General features: G+C 44.4%; 1 protein-coding gene across 2 annotated transcripts in view; it reads right to left on the bottom strand.

Moving 5' to 3' along the window:
* The window catches only part of LOC106586446 (receptor tyrosine-protein kinase erbB-4), a 478,367-nt gene that overhangs the window by 175,880 nt on the left and 289,660 nt on the right, over nt 1-12,827 (bottom strand). For both annotated transcript variants that reach the window (XM_014173739.2, XM_014173740.2), the window contains exon 3: nt 11,494-11,680. In XM_014173739.2, coding sequence (XP_014029214.2) covers nt 11,494-11,680 — 187 coding nt within the window. The remainder of the gene's footprint in view (nt 1-11,493; nt 11,681-12,827) is intronic.

Here is a 12,827-nt window from a genome sequence, read left to right as displayed (position 1 = left end):
TTGAGGATCAGCGTGGCAGATGTGTTGTTGCCTACCCTTACCACCTGGGGCGGCCCGTCAGGAAGTCCAGGATCCAGTTGCAGAGCGAGGTGTTTAGTCCCAGCGTCCTTAGCTTGTAATGAGCTTTGTGGGTACTATGGTGTTGAACGCTGAGTTGTAGTCAATGGTGTTCCTTTTGTCGAGTTGGGAAAGGGCAGTGTGGAGTGCGATTGAGATTACGTCATCTGTTGATCTTTTGGGGCGGTATGCGAATTGGAGTGGGTCTAGGGTTTCCAACATGATGGTGTTGATGTGAGCTATGACCAGCCTTTCAAAGAACTTCATGGCTACCGGCGTGAGTGCTACGGGGCGGTAATAATTTAGGCAGGTTACCTTCGCTTTCTTGAGCACAGGGACTATGGTGGTCTGTTTGAAACATGTAGGTATTACAGATGTCGGTCAGGGAGAGGTTGAAAATGTCAGTGAAGACACTTGCCAGTTGGTCCCGCATGCTTTGAGTGCACATCCTGGTAATTCGTCTGGCCACACAGCTTCATAAATGTTTACCTGTTAAAAGGTCTTGCTCACATCGGCAATGGAGAGCATGATCACACAGTCGTCCAGAACAGCTGGTGCGCTCATGCATGTGTTGCTTGTGTTGCTTGCCTCGAAGCGAGCATAAAAGGCATTTAGCTCATCTGGTAGGCTCGCGTCACTGTGCAGCTCACGGCTGGTTTTCCCTTTGTAGTCCGTAATAGTTTTCAAGTCCTGCCACATCCGACTAGCATCAGAGCTGGTGTAGTAGGATTCAATCTTAGTCCTGTATTGAGGCTTTGCAAGTTTGATGGTTCGTCTGCGGGCATAGCGGGATTTCTTCTAAGCATCCGGATTAGTGTCCCGCTCCTTGAAAGCAGCAGCTCTAGCTTTGAGCTCGGTGTGGATGTTGCCTGTAATCCATCAGAGCCGGTGTAGTAGGATTCAATCTTAGGCCTGTATTGACACTTTGCCTGTTTGATGGTTCGTCTGAGGGCATAGCGGGATTTATTATAAACGTCCGGATTAGTGTCCCGCTCCTTGTAAGCGGCAGCTCTAGCTTTTAGTTTGGTGCGGATGTTGCCTGTAATCCATGGTTTCTGGCTGGGATATGCACGTAAGGTCACTGTGGGGACGATGTCGTCGATGCACTTATTGATGAAGCCGGTGACTGAAATGGTATACTCCTCAATAGCATTGGATGAATCCCGGAACATATTCCAGTCTGTGCTAGCAAAACAGTCCTGTAGCGTAGCATCTGTGTCATCTGACCACTTCCGTATTGAGTGAGTCTCTGGTACTTCCTGCTTTAGTTTTTTCTTGTAAGCAGGAACCAGGAGGATAGAATTATGGTCAGATTTGTGAAATGGAGGGTGAGGGAGAGCTTTGTTTGTGTCTCTGTGTGTGGAGTAAAAGTGGTCTACAGTTTTTTGTGACATGCTGGTAGAAATGAGGTAAAACGGATTTAAGTTTGCCTGCATTAAAGTCCCCGGCCACTAGGATCGCCGCTTCTGGATGATCATTTTCTTGTTTGCTTATGGCCTTATACAGCTTGTTGAGTGCGGTCTTAGTGTAGTGGTAAATAGACAGCTACGAACAATATAGATGAGAACTCTCTTTGTAGACAGTGTGGTCTACAGCTATGATGAGTTATTCTACCTCAGGCGAGCAATACCTCGAGACTTCTTTAATATTAGACATCGTGTACCAGCAGGTTTTGATAAATATACACACACCCCCGCCCATCGTCTTACCAGTAGCTGCTCTGTCCTGCCGATGCACGGAGAAGCCAGCCAGCTCTATATTATCTGTGTCATCGTTTAGCCACATCTCGGTGAAACAAAAGATATTACAGTATTTAATGTCCCATTGGTAGGATAGTCTTAATCGTAGATCTTCCAGATTGTATTCTAATGATTGCACGATGGCTAATAATAAGGAAGTAGTGGTGGTTTACCTACTCGTCAGCAAATTCTTACAAGGCACCCTGCCCTCCTCCTCCTTTTTCTCCGTCTTTTCTTCATGCTGATGACGGGGATTTGGGCCTTGTCTCGACAAAGCAGTATAACCTTTGCGTTGGACTCATAAAAAAAAAATCCTTGTCTAATTTGAGGTAATCGATGTTCTGATGGTCAGAAGCTCTTTTCGGTCATAAGAGAGGATAGCAGCAACACTATGTCCAAAATGAGTTACAAGCAATGCAACAAAAACAATAAACATTTCACAGTTGGTTAGGAGCCTGTAAAACGGCAGCCCCCCCGCCATTATCCAAAAATGTTAATACATTTTTTTGGAAGAAATAAAATAATACAAAAACAATAAACAAAAATAAGGTACACATGAATCTATTACTTAATGTTGCTAGAGGACCATGCAGAATGTTATAGTGGATGTGTGGATGCGTGTGTGTGCGTGCGTGTGTGCATGGGTGTGTTTGTAGAACTCTCGAGGAAGGAATGACCAAGTAGAACAATGAGCATAGTTTAAATTATTCACTGTCTCAGAGCAAGCTGGGAAGGAGGCAGAAACTCACTGTTCTATTTGTGCCATGCAATAGCCCTGTGAATTAACGTTAGTCCTGCAATGGGTGTATTCTTACATAACAGAAAACATACAGTAGTGCACTTAGTAAGTGTTATTATGTACAGTTCATTCAGAAAGTATTCAGACCCCTTGACTTTTTCCACATTTTGTTACGTTACAGCCTTATTCTAAAATTGATTAATATGTTGTTTTTCCACATCAATCTACACACAATACCCCATAGTGAAAAAGCATAAACAAGTTTTTAGAAATGTTGGCAAATTTGTAAAAAAGAATTACAGAAATGTTACATTTACAGAAGTATTCAGACCCTTTACTCAGTACTTTGTTGAAGCACCTTTGGCAGCGATTACAGCCTCAAGTCTTCTTGGTTATGAAGCTACAAGCTTGGCACACCTGTATTTGGGGAGTTTCTCCCATTCTTCTCTGAAGATCATTTCAAGCTCTGTCAGGTTGGATGGGGAGTATCACTGCACAGCTATTTTCAAGTTTCTCAAGAGATGCTCGTTCGGGTTCAAGTCTGGGCTCTCACTGGGCCACTAAAGAACATTCAGAGACTTGTCCCGAAGCCACTCCTGCATTGTCTTGGCTGTGTGCTTAGGGTCGTTGTCCTGTTGGAAGGTGAACCTTCGCCCCTGTCTGAGGTCCTGATCGCTCGCTTTTTCATCAAAAAGTAATTCTGCTTTGAAAGTTGATCAACTGGTAAACTCACTTATGAGAAAACCGTCTTTCAATGTTTTGGTACAACTATTGGAGAGCCCTTCTTTGTCTACACACATTCAGCATTGTTCACACCCTCTTAAGCCTTAGCCCCACCCATCTCTTTAAGGGTTGATCCGTGCTTTCTGTACTAACTTGCCAGCTACTTCCAGACATCTAAGAGAGAGAGAGAACAGCTCACTGAACATTACTCTCCCTATCGCTCTACCTGTATTTTTTACGTTCAAACAGCTCTCATGTGAAGTCGTGACTCGCGACATACACCTAGTTTCCTGAATCTGGTCACAAATCAGAACCATGGACAGCCACATCATATTCAGCTTATGTTGATTGGACTAAATACTTTTTGGTATATTTTAGTTGTGACTGTATTAGACTAAGCATAGGTGATTTGATGATGTTGAAATGGTCCTGGAATAGTAGAAGTAGCTCCTGTTTCTTTGCGACTTGCGGTAACTATCCGTGGTTCTAAATTAAGTTGTTTAGTAGTCCAAAAATGTCGGAAACATTAACTTGTTTGACCATGCTGTACGTCATAACTGTTTGTTACATACAATATGTTTTGTGGACTTCACCGGACAGATGTTGCTCTCCGGTTTTGTGATGAAATAAAGGTGTGGTTGAATTTATTCTGCCACTGTGTATTCTTATTGTCTCTGCCTTTAGGCCTATATACAATGGTGGCAAGGCATATGAACTAACAGGTTATAGAGCAAACAAGACAATTATCACAATAGGTTGTAATATGATTTTTTTTCTGGCTTGGTGATTGTACTCACGCACCGCTACTGCCCTAAAGGGCTCCTGACAGAACTGGGCTGTGTCCCAAATGGCACCCTATTCTCTCTATAGTGCACAACTTTTGACCAAGGCCCATAGAGCTCTGGTGAAAAGTAATGCACTTCATATTCAATAAGGTGCCATTTGGGATGTAACCTTGGTGTCTGGCCAAAGCCTGTTATTCATGTCCTTGGTTTATGAACATAGCATCTTAAAGAGCTACTGCTGCCATCACTTCTAAAAGGTAAAGGGTCATCCACCGCAGAGAGCGAGAGCGAGGGAGAGCGAGAGCGAGAGAGAGAGAGAGAGAGGGGGAGAGAGAGAGAGAGAGAGAGAGAGAGAGAGAGAGAGAGAGAGAGAGAGAGAGAGAGAGAGAGAGAGAGAGAACTACACTTCCCATATTCACAAGTGCTTTTAGAGGATGTGAGAATGAGGGGGTATGCTAAACAACAGTAATACAAATCATGAGAGAATGGGGAGGGAGGAGAACACAACTTATCTCCTTTGAGAAGGATCAGACAGATAATATTCTTGTTCTGTGTTCATCAAACTGGTGTTTTGTGTTTATAGACCAGGTCTCTCTTGAAAAATAGATTTAATCTCAATTAGGAAAAACCTGTATAAAATATAAAATATTCTTCCCAAATAGCACCCTATTGCCTAGTACCCCAGGGTCCATAGGGTGCTGGTTAAAAGTAGTGCACTAAATAGGGAATAGGGTGACATTTGTGATGAAGCCCCAGTCTTCGGTAATGATAGTGAGTCAAAAACAGAATATAATTTTTAAAAGTGAGATTTCCACTGGACAGTTACTTTAACATGGGAGCAACATAACCGTAACATGGATATAATTGCAACATAATTGCAATGCACTCAATAAAAATAATTCAGGAACTGGTACGCAGGTACAGAGAACCTGTATGAATTCACACAAAAACAAACAGGGAAATGGACCCTGTCTGTACGACTGCAGAGTACTGCAGAGTAAATGCAGGGAAAGGAACAATGTTAAAGTAGTGTGTACGTATACAGATGTAGCTTACAGGTTAAAAACAGGCTACACTTAAAAAAAGGGTTCCAAAAGGGTTCTTCGGCTGTCCCCATAGGAGAACCCTTTTTTGTTCCAGGTAGAACTATTTTGGGTTCCATGTAGAACCCTCTGTGGAAAGGGTTCTACATGGAACCCAATAGGGTTCTACCTGGAACCAAAAGGGTTCTACCTGAAATCAAAAGGGTTCTTCAAAGGGTTATCCTATGGGAACAGCCATGATGAAGTAAAAGGCTACTTGCTAATGATAAAGCTTGCTTTGACATTGTGTATTTCGCTGCACGTACTGTCTGTACATACATCTTTTCATTCTGTTCCATGCAAAACCAGCACTTGGTTACCATTATCAGTTTCTGCTGGGGGCTTGGCAAGCCTGGTCCCAGATCTGTTTGTGCTGTCTTGCCAACTCATATGGCCGACCAAACAGATCTGGGACCTTCTTCATTCCTTTCTCATGCGTACAGAGAGGGGCTGTCAACACTTTCATGAAATATGTTTGGTTGTGAAAACATGTTGATGTTCGACAGATTTCACCTGATTTCCCAAATTAAACACTGGGTAACTGCAAGAACAGAGAGAGAGAACAGTGAGAGGCTGCATGCTCTCACACAGTGGTTGATCTGTTGAGTGAAATAACCAGAGTAGCCTACAGCACCCGCATGAGTGAGAAAAACAACCCAGCTGAAAAGTGGCTTCCATCAGCTATTAGATGGATGACATGTCTTTTTTCCTCTGCCCCTGTTCCTGCCCATTTGATAATGGGCCATTCTAAATCAAAACTAATTTAACATATTAGTAAAGACAAGATTAAATTGAGAATAGTCTGATGGGTGAAAATATGATCACTTGATGAGAGAAAAGCATGTGCAGACTGAGGCAAGGAACAGAGGGCAATAGCCTATAATTTCATCATGTAGCCCATATATGTTTGATTTCTAAGACATTCTATGGTTTGTCTCATTCACAACTAAAGTTGCCAAATAACTCTAAATCTAGCGTATAGGACCTGTTTCAAATGATCATTTTATGCTCAACATAGCCACTTCATATGTGCTCGCACTTGCTCCGTGACTGGGAAAAATGTCCTTCCTATTTTATTCAGCTAAGTTCAATTGTATTCTTCTTACTATAAAATCATATAATATAAAATAATGGCATGGGACATACAGTGCATTTGGAAAGTATTCAGACCTCTTGACTTTTTCCACATTTTGTTACTGTCATGGCTGTCGAAAGGAGCGGACCAAAGTGCAGCGTACCCCCCCCAAAGGTGCAGACTCCAAATGCAACATAAACAACAAAAGAAACCACAAAACAAAAGGGAGGGTAGGGAGAATGATAATTGTCTATGGCGGCTCAAATGCAGTCCACATAACTTTAACCTCCAGCAGAGGAGGCGGCTCCGGTTCGGGGCTGGAGGTTCTGGGCTGTAGGCCGCCGCTGGAGGTTTTGGGCTGCAGGCCGCCGCTGGAGGTTTTGGGCTACAGGCCACCGCTGAAGACTCTGGGCTGCAGGCCGCCGCTGAAGACTCTGGGCTGCAGGCCGCCGCTGAAGACTCTGGGCTGCAGGCCGCCGCTGAAGACTCTGGGCTGCAGGCCGCCGCTGAAGACTCTGGGCTGCAGGCCGTCGCTGAAGACTCTGGACTGGGGAACTTCTCAGGAGGTTCCGGACTGTAGGCCATCTCAGAAGGTTCCAGGCTGTAGACCGTCTCAGGAGGTTCCGGACTGTAGGCCGTCTCAGGAGATTCCGGATTGTAGGCCGTCTCAGGAGGTTCCGGACTGTAGGCCGTCTCAGGAGGTTCCGGACTGTAGGCCGTCTCAGGAGGTTCCGAACTGTGGACCGTCACTGCAGGCTCCGTGCCATGGATCATCTCTACAGGCTCCGGGCCATGGATCATCCCTACAGGCTTCTTGCCATGGATCATCTCTACAGGCTTCAAACAATAGATCATCACTGGAGGCTTCATTCGTGGAGCTGGAATAGATCTCACTGGACTGGAGGCTCCGGAATGCTCGCCAGAAGCCAGGTGGGCAGAGCAGGCACAGGGTAGACTGGGTCAGGGAGGCGCACTGGAGATCTGGAGCTTATGGCTGCCACAACCCGTCCTGGCTGGATAACCTCCATAGCCCGACAAGCGCGAGGCGTTGTGACAGGTCGCACAGGTTTGTGTTGGCGAACTGGGGGTACCGTGCATAGAGCTGGCGCAGGATAACCTGGGCCGAGAAGACGCACCGGAGACCAGGAACGCTGAGCAGGCATACTCCTTCCTAGCATGGCACCTGTGAGGAGCTTACACCGAGCGCACCGGGCTGTAGCTGCGCACTGGCGACACAGTGCGTATCTCAGCATAACATGGTGCTTGCTCGGTCACTCGCCCCCCACAGTAAACACGGGGAGTTGGCACAGGTCTCCAACCTGACTCTGCCAATCTCCCCGTGTGCCCCCCCCCCAAATGTTTTGGTGGGCTGCCTCTCGCACTTGCCTTGTTGCTGGGCTAGTTCCTCCTCTCGTTGCCGCTCTGCTCTCGCTGCCTCCACCTGTTCGCATGGGAGGCGATCCCATCCAGCCTGGATCTCCTCCCATGTCCAGGATCCCTTGCTGTCCAGAACTTCCTCCCAGGTCCATTCCTTTCCACGCTGCTTGGTCCTTTTGTGGTGGGTTATTCTGTCACGGCTGTCGAAAGGAGCGGACCAAAGTACAGCGTGGTTGTAGTTCCACATTTTATTAAATCCATGAAACTTTGCAATACACAAAATAACTGAATATGACAAAACAACAAACCGTGACGCAGAGAGAAACAAACACTACTCAAAATATAATAACCCACAAAACCCCAGGAAGAAAAACCACTACTTAAATATGATCTCCAATCAGAGACAATGAGGACCAGCTGCCTCCAATTGGAGATCAACCCAAAAAAACAACAACATAGAAATAGAAACATAGAACATAAACATAGAAATACAAAACATAGAAAAACACAAAACACCCCCGTCACGCCCTGACCTACTCTACTATAGAAAATTACATCTTACTAGGGTCAGGACGTGACAGTTACATTACAGCCTTATTCTAAAATGTATTAAATGACAAAGCAAAAACGTTTTTTTTTATACATTTTTGCAAATGTACTAAAAAGAGAAAACGGAAATATCACATTTACATAACTATTCAGACCCTTTACTCGGTACTTTGTTGAAGCAACTTTGGCAGTGATTACAGCCTCGAGTCTTTGTGGGTATGACGCTACAAGTTTGGCTCAGCTGTATGTGGGGAGTTTCTCCCTTTCTTCTCTGCAGATCCTCTCAAGCTCTGCAAGGTTGGATAGGGAGCGTCACTGCACAGACATTTTCAGGTCTTTCCAGAGATGTTCGATCGGGTTCAAGTCCGTGCTCTGGCGTGGCCACTCAAGGACATTCAGAGACTTGTCCCGAAGCCACTCCTGCATTGTCTTGGCTGTGTGCTTAGGGTTCTTGTCTTGTTGGAAGGTGAACCTTCACCCCAGTCTGAGGTCCTGATCGCTCTGGAGCAGGTTTTCATCAAGGATCTCTCTGTACTTTGCTCCGTTCATCTTTCCCTTGATCCTGACTTGTCTCCTGCTGCCCCCACCATGCTTCACCGTAGGGATGATGCCAGGTTTCCTGCAGATGTGACGCTTGGCATTCAGGCCAAAGAGTTCAATATTGTTTTCATCAGACCAGAGAATCTTGTTTCTCATGGTCTGAGAATCTTTAGGTGTCTTTTGGCAAAGCAGGCTGCCATGTGCCTTTTACTGAGGAGTGGCTTCCATCTGGCCACTCTACCATAAGGGCCTGATTGGTGGAATGCTGCAGAGATGGTTGTCCTTCTGGAAGGTTCTCCCGTCTCCACAGAGGAACTCTAGAGCTCTGTCAGAGCAACCATCAGGTTCTTGGTCACCTCCCTGACCAAGGCCCTTCTCCCCCGATTGCTCAGTTTGGACAGGTGACCAGCTCTAGGAAGAGTATTGGTTGTTCCAAACTTCTTCCATTTAAGAATGATGGAGCCCACTGTGTTCTTGGGGACCTTCAATGCTGTATTTTGTTACCCTTCCCCAGATCTGTGCCTCAACTCAATTCTGTCTTGGAACTCTACGGACAATTCCTCCATCCTCGTGGCTTGGTTTTTGCTCTGTCAACTGTGGGACCTTATATAAACAGGTGTTTGCCCTCCCAATCATGTCCAATTAATTCAATTTACTTGACTCCAATCAGGTTGTAGAAACATCTCAAGGATGCACCTGAGCTCAATTTCGAGTATCATAGCAAAGGGTCTGAGTACTTATGTAAATAAGGTATTTCTGTTTTATTTTTTTTATAAATTTGCTCACATTTCAAAAAACCTGTTATCGCTTTGTCTTTATGGGGTATTGTGTGTAGATTGATGAGGAAAAACATTAATCCCTTTCAGAACAAGCCTGTAACGTAACAAAATGTGGGAAAAGTCAAAGGGTCTGAATACTTTCTGAATGCACTGTACACATATCTTGTTTGCTAAATGAACAAGCCTACAGCCCATTGCATGGCGCATAGCCAGATAACATACAGTATGCCAACTCATATTCTGGTCTTATGAAATACATTTTCTTTACATCACAATGTTTCTTTATACCTGCCTAAAATAAATCATGGATTTATTGTAATGGTTTATATTAAAATGATTTATTAGACTTTTTAAAATGTAGTTGTTCCAAAGGCGTGCATTAGCAGCTTGTATGTGCTTATATGCGTGGAGGCCTGGAGATGCTAAATGTGTTTATGTTAATTAACGGTCATTTACCGTGAGACCAGCAGTCTTTTGCATGCCACAGGCCAACTCATGACTCCATTCTATGCGCACCAAAATTACAATCTGCTTCTCTGAATTGCCTTGTGAAAGCCTAACACTGTAAGACTGTATTTTAGCATTTAGCTGGTCATGTTGACAATAGAAGAATCTTTCAAATTATGCCCGCCTGACCCATATTGCGATTTAGAATGGATCGTTATTGGATTGCGTAAACAACAACAGGAATTGTGTATATGCAGGGGCTGTGTACCACACAAAACAACTACAAGTGTTCTTGCTCTGGTTTTCCAACCGCACAAATAGGAGAGCTCAAAAAAGCACCTTCTACTTGAATACTTCTTTGAGTCATGAAAGTGCAATGAAATGACTTAGGAACTGTGCACACATTGGAGAGGTGTGTGGCCACGTGGAAACAACAGTTAGACCTCTCACTCAAACCCTTGTCATTCTTTGTTTTATGTTGCACCTACCCAAAATTTTCCAAGAATGTTCTTATCATGTTACTGAATGTATCTAGATAATTTTCAGATTTAGTTGTCAACAAATATGGTGAATAGTACAGTAAATGTAAAATGCACATCAAATCAACAGTATAATGTGTCAGGTCAACTGTTGTGTCCTCACCTTTAGTCTAATCATTTTCACAAAATTTCCAAACGGTTCCCTTTAAATTGCTACCATGGTTATGCATATGTTTTCCATATTTCTTCTGTAAGAAACATTTAAATTTAGCCCGATCCGTATAGGCCAAATCCCACGAGTTAAGGGGTTAAGACCTTATTGCATTTCAGCCAAATGAAAATAGTTTGTAGAAATATACTGACAAAGAGTAGCAGAAAACACAGAGCTGTAGCTATGAGTTAGGTCAACCACGTCTTCCTCTCTCTATAAGTGTGAAGAGATTTTAATTCAAATCTGTCAGTATAGCAGCACAGTAAAAACCCATTAGCTTTACATCTAGACAGACACAATTGATTTTAAAAGATCAGAACAATGCGGTTTTATTCTCATTAAACTGACCCTAACATTTGGTTCATACTTTACAGACATTCATTTAGTGCTTATTTCATTGTAGTCATTTTCTAGCAGAGCTTCTGACTTTACACACAGTCACTGAATGTCAGGATTTCACTGAAGTTAGGCTGAGTAGCAGTACAGTATGTCTCTGAAAAGATGAAATTGAGTAAAAATGTATGAAGTTCTATCGACCCATGGTTATGTGTACTGTAAACTGTCCTTGTAAGGCTCCACACATCCAGAGACAACACAAACCTTTGCAGTCAACCACAACAAACTATGTCTAGAACAAAGGAGAGTGTCTGACTGTTACAGTTTGAAACAGAGATGTGAAGAGAAAGTTGGAAATATAGTATATGTGCAGCAGGCCTGGAACGCTGGTGATTTATTTTATTCTTTAAGCAAAACTCTACTTTAAGCAATGTTCAATTGGTCGGCAAACTGATGCATAAATGGAGAGAACACATAAAAAGAGGCGAGGGAGAGAGAGATCTCAGAGCTTCAGACAGAGGAGACACAGAGACAGATAGCCTACAGGATACCCATCTCAGACCATGCACACATACCTGTGAGGTTCTTCAGTCCCAGCTGTCGCAGGCCAAAGTTCCCATCTCTGCGGTAGTTGAGGAAGATCGCCAGAGCGTAGCGATCTTCATACATCTTAGTTCCTCTGATGATCCTCAGGTTCTCCAGTGGCAGGTAGTCAAACTGGTTCAGAGCCACGAGCACATAGCCTGTCACCTCACGGATAGACTGGAAGAGAAGAAAGGTGACAGAGAGAACATCAGACACATAGCACGAAACAGGAGATACTGTAGAGAGACAATCAGACATACACTAAAATCTGGACACTGACTGGAGATCTACACTACATGGCCAAAAGTACATGGACACCCCTTCAAATTTGTGGATTCGGCAATTTCAGCCACACCTGTTGCTGACAGGTGTATAAAATTGAGCACACAGCCATGCAATCTCCATAGTCAAAACATTGGCAGTAGAATAGCCTTATTGAAGAGCACAGTGACATTCAAGGTGGCACCGTCATAGGATGCCACCTTTCCAACAAGTCAGTTCATCAAATTTCTGCCCTGCTAGAGCTGCCCCAGTCAACTGTAAGTGCTGTTATTGTGAAGTGGAAACGTCTAGGAGCAATAACGGCTCAGCCGCGAAGTGATAGGCCACACAAGCTCACAGAATGGGACCGCCGAGTGCTGAAGCGCGTAGCATGTAAAAATTGTCTGTCTGCGGTTGCAACGCTCATTACTGAATTCCAAACTGCCTCTGGAAGCAATGTCAGCACAAGAACTGTTCGTCGGGAGCTTTATGAAATGGGTTTCCATAGCCGAGCAGCCACACACATGCCTAAGATCACCATGCTCAATGTCAAGCGTCGGCTGGAGTGGTGTAAAGCTTGCTGCCATTGGACTCTGGAGCAGTGGAAACACGTACTCTGGAGTGATGAATCACGCTTACCATTTGGCAGTCCGACAGACAAAACTGGGTTTGGCGAACGCCAGGAGAACACTACCTGCCAGAAAGCATAGTGCACACTGTAAACTTTGGTGGAGGAGGAATAATGGTCTGGGGCTGTTTTTCATGGTGTAACGCTACAGCATACAATGACATTCTAGACGATTCTGTGCTTCCAACTTTGTGGCAACAGTTGGCAGAAAGGCCCTTTCCTGTTTCAGCATGACAATGCCCCTGTGCACAAAGCGAGGTCCATACAGAAATGGTTTGTCGAAATCGGTGTGGAAGAACTTAACTGGCCTGCACAGAGCCCTGACCTCAACCCCATCAAACACCTTTGGGATGAATTGGAACGCTGACTGCGGCCAGGCCTAATCGCCCAACATTAGTCCCTGACTTCACTAATGCTCTTGTGGCTGAATGGAAG

Source organism: Salmo salar, chromosome ssa25, assembly GCF_905237065.1.
Source record: "Salmo salar chromosome ssa25, Ssal_v3.1, whole genome shotgun sequence".
NCBI classification, from domain to species: Eukaryota; Metazoa; Chordata; class Actinopteri; order Salmoniformes; family Salmonidae; genus Salmo; species Salmo salar.
Note: the sequence above shows the minus strand (reverse complement) of the source record. Positions and strands in the feature narration are given on the sequence as shown.